The sequence below is a fragment of the Mesoplodon mirus genome, assembly GCF_964341445.2.
Source record: "Mesoplodon mirus genome assembly, chromosome: 6".
NCBI classification, from domain to species: Eukaryota; Metazoa; Chordata; class Mammalia; order Artiodactyla; family Ziphiidae; genus Mesoplodon; species Mesoplodon mirus.
The window spans coordinates 72,268,858-72,271,410 of NC_138982.1; the positions used below are offsets into that span (position 1 = coordinate 72,268,858).

General features: G+C 54.2%; 1 protein-coding gene across 1 annotated transcript; it reads right to left on the reverse strand.

Annotated features, from left to right (window-relative positions):
- Positions 1-1,244: 1,244 nt before the first annotated feature.
- LOC309805967 (proline-rich protein 23C-like) lies at positions 1,245-2,027 on the reverse strand (the record flags this gene model as incomplete). Its single annotated transcript, XM_082624331.1, has 1 exon — positions 1,245-2,027. One exon carries the CDS (start codon positions 2,025-2,027, stop codon positions 1,245-1,247), a length of 783 nt encoding a protein of 260 aa, XP_082480457.1.
- Between the last annotated feature and the right edge of the window lie 526 nt (positions 2,028-2,553).

The following is a 2,553-nucleotide window of genomic DNA, read 5'->3' on the forward strand; positions in this document are numbered from 1 at the left end:
GGTGAAGCATGTTGGTGAATATAAATAGTAGTGATGTTTAAAAAAACTGAAACCATCTTGTTTTCAGCTTTACCTGTAGATTTTATTTCTTTTGTAAAAATGTGAAAGAAATATGGTAATTAATTAATGTTTTATATTTTTAAATTTTTATTTATTTATTTTTGGCTGCGTTGAGTCTTCGTTGCTGCGCACGGGCTTTCTCTAGTTGCGGTGAGCGGGGGCTACTCTTCGTTGAGGTGCACGGGCTTCTCACTGCAGTGGCTTCTCTGGTGGCGAAGCATGGGCTGTAGGTGCGTGGGCTTCAGCTGTGGCTCATGGGCTTAGTTGCTCCACGGCATGTGGGATCTTCCCAGACCAGGGCTCAAACCCATGTCCCCTGCATTAGCAGGCAGATTCTTAACCACTGCGCCACCAGGGAGGCCCCTAAATTAATGTTTTAAGAGTTAGAGGTTTGATTTACAAAAGAAAAAACTCGGGGTAGAATGTCAAAGGTATGAATAATGTGGAATAGCAGGAATGCAAACATTTTACATCAGTCTCTGAGTCAAAATAACCGGAGGAAGAGATTTAAAAAGGAAATGCATATCCTAATACATGCTGAAAACATCTGATAAAATCCAGCATTTATTCATAATGAAAAGTGAACTTGACTGGAAGAGAACTTCCTCAGGTTAAGAGGAAGCTATGAACAAACATCATACAATTATGTATAGTAACCATCATACTATTTTGCAACTTTCCAGGAGAGCAGCTCAAAACACCAAGAAAGAGAAAAGCCATGGCTAAAAATCTTCATAAATGCATGGGAAAACATATAACATGAGAAATCCAGTTATTTATTGGTTTGGGGAGAAATAGGGTAGCAATAGGGTATGGTGCTGGAGAGAGAAGAATTTGAGAGAAAATAACCAATGCAAACGAGCGGGAATGGATAGGCCTGAGAATGATGTTGTAAAGAAGTCCAGACGTCTGAACACACATTGTCCGGTATCCCTGGGCGGATTTTCCATTTCAAAGATGAGGTCTAGAGTCTGCTTTCTTTTCCTGACCTCTTCTCCTGCTACTATAGCCAGTCTGGAGGGAAAAAGGAGTTGTTGGCCCACGAGATGCTTAATTTCCAGGTTGTAGGACATTCAGTGTAAAAGACGCCGGGAAATCCATTGGGCCTCCAGGATGGTAGCCAGAATTTGTGTGTGTGTGTGTGTGTGTGTGTGTGTGTGTGTGTGTGTACCCCGGGGTGCAGTTCATTCCGGGAACAGACATCTCTGGGCCTCGCGCTTAGGACGGTAAGGGCGTTGGGGGCGCTCGTGAGGACCCGGACTCGGAGAGGGAGGTAGAGGTTGGAGTGGTGAGTCGAGGGAGAGCTCCCGAAGGTGCAAGTGCAGGTTGTCGTCGTGGTGAGGAGGGCGTTTCTCTGGGATAGGATTGGGCGCCCGAGGACGGGGCTCTGGGACAAAGCCCTGCGCGCTGGGTCCCGACACCCTTGCGGTGGGGCTGCGGAGCTCAGCGACGGAGCCGGCTTCAGCCTCCATCCCAGGCGGCAGGAGCTCGGCGTCTGCTTCCTCCTGGTTGGCCTCTTCTTGGCGGGCGATCTCTGGGACAGCTGCGCAGAAGAATCCCGGCTCCCGGGCCATGTACTCCCCTGGAGCGCTCAGGAAAGCGGCCCGTTGCAGGCCCTGTCCCCACGGGCCTTCCACGCCCCAGCCCAGGAGGGCCTCGGGGACCAGCATGAGCATGTGATCTCCGAGAGACACTTGCAGCACGGACATGGGCTTGGGCGCCAGCAGCACGTCGACGCCATCTAGGGGCAGGTGCAGGGCACAGCCGGCGGGCAGGACCACTACGGAAGTGAGCGCGTCCGCGGCCGGAGGTCCCGTCAGGTTGTCCAGGCTGGGCGCCGCCTCGGACTCGGACTCGGGGTCCTCGGGCTCCTCCGTTCGGCGGCGCTTGGCGGGGCCGGGTCCTTCGGTCTGCGGTCCCCACCAGTCCGCAGGGTAGGCACTGGGCCTGCGGGGCCGTTTGCCCATGACCTCGACCGACGGACGGCGCCCCCGGGGCCTGGCAGAGGGCGAGGAGGCGCTCGATCCTGCACGCTGTGACGGGTTTCGACGACGGCTGAGGCAAGCCGGGGCGGGGCGGCGCGATGCGGCGACGGCAGGACGGCGCGATACGGGACGAGTCCTCGGAGCTCCGGGGCCGCCTCCTGCAGTTGGTCCTGCAGTTCAGGTTTCTAGGGGAACGGCGTCTGGCGCGGGGCTGGGCCTGGCGCCTTCGAATCTTCAGCTCGTCACGCCGATTCGTCTCCGCAACAGACAGCGAAAGATGTTGCCCGTGAAGCCAGTGAAATCCTAGTCGCAAAATGTCACGCGAAGCCCCGCCCCCTCCAAGGCTCCGCCCCGTAGACCTCGCGGTATCTGTGCTGCCCAATAGCCGGGGCTGTGGTTGGTAGAAAGCTACTGTTAAAGTCCTCCGGGGGCCAGAATACTCGTGTACTTCATTTTTAGAGAAAAAAAGATACCCCGAAAATGGAACTTTAACTATTAGTCACCTTTA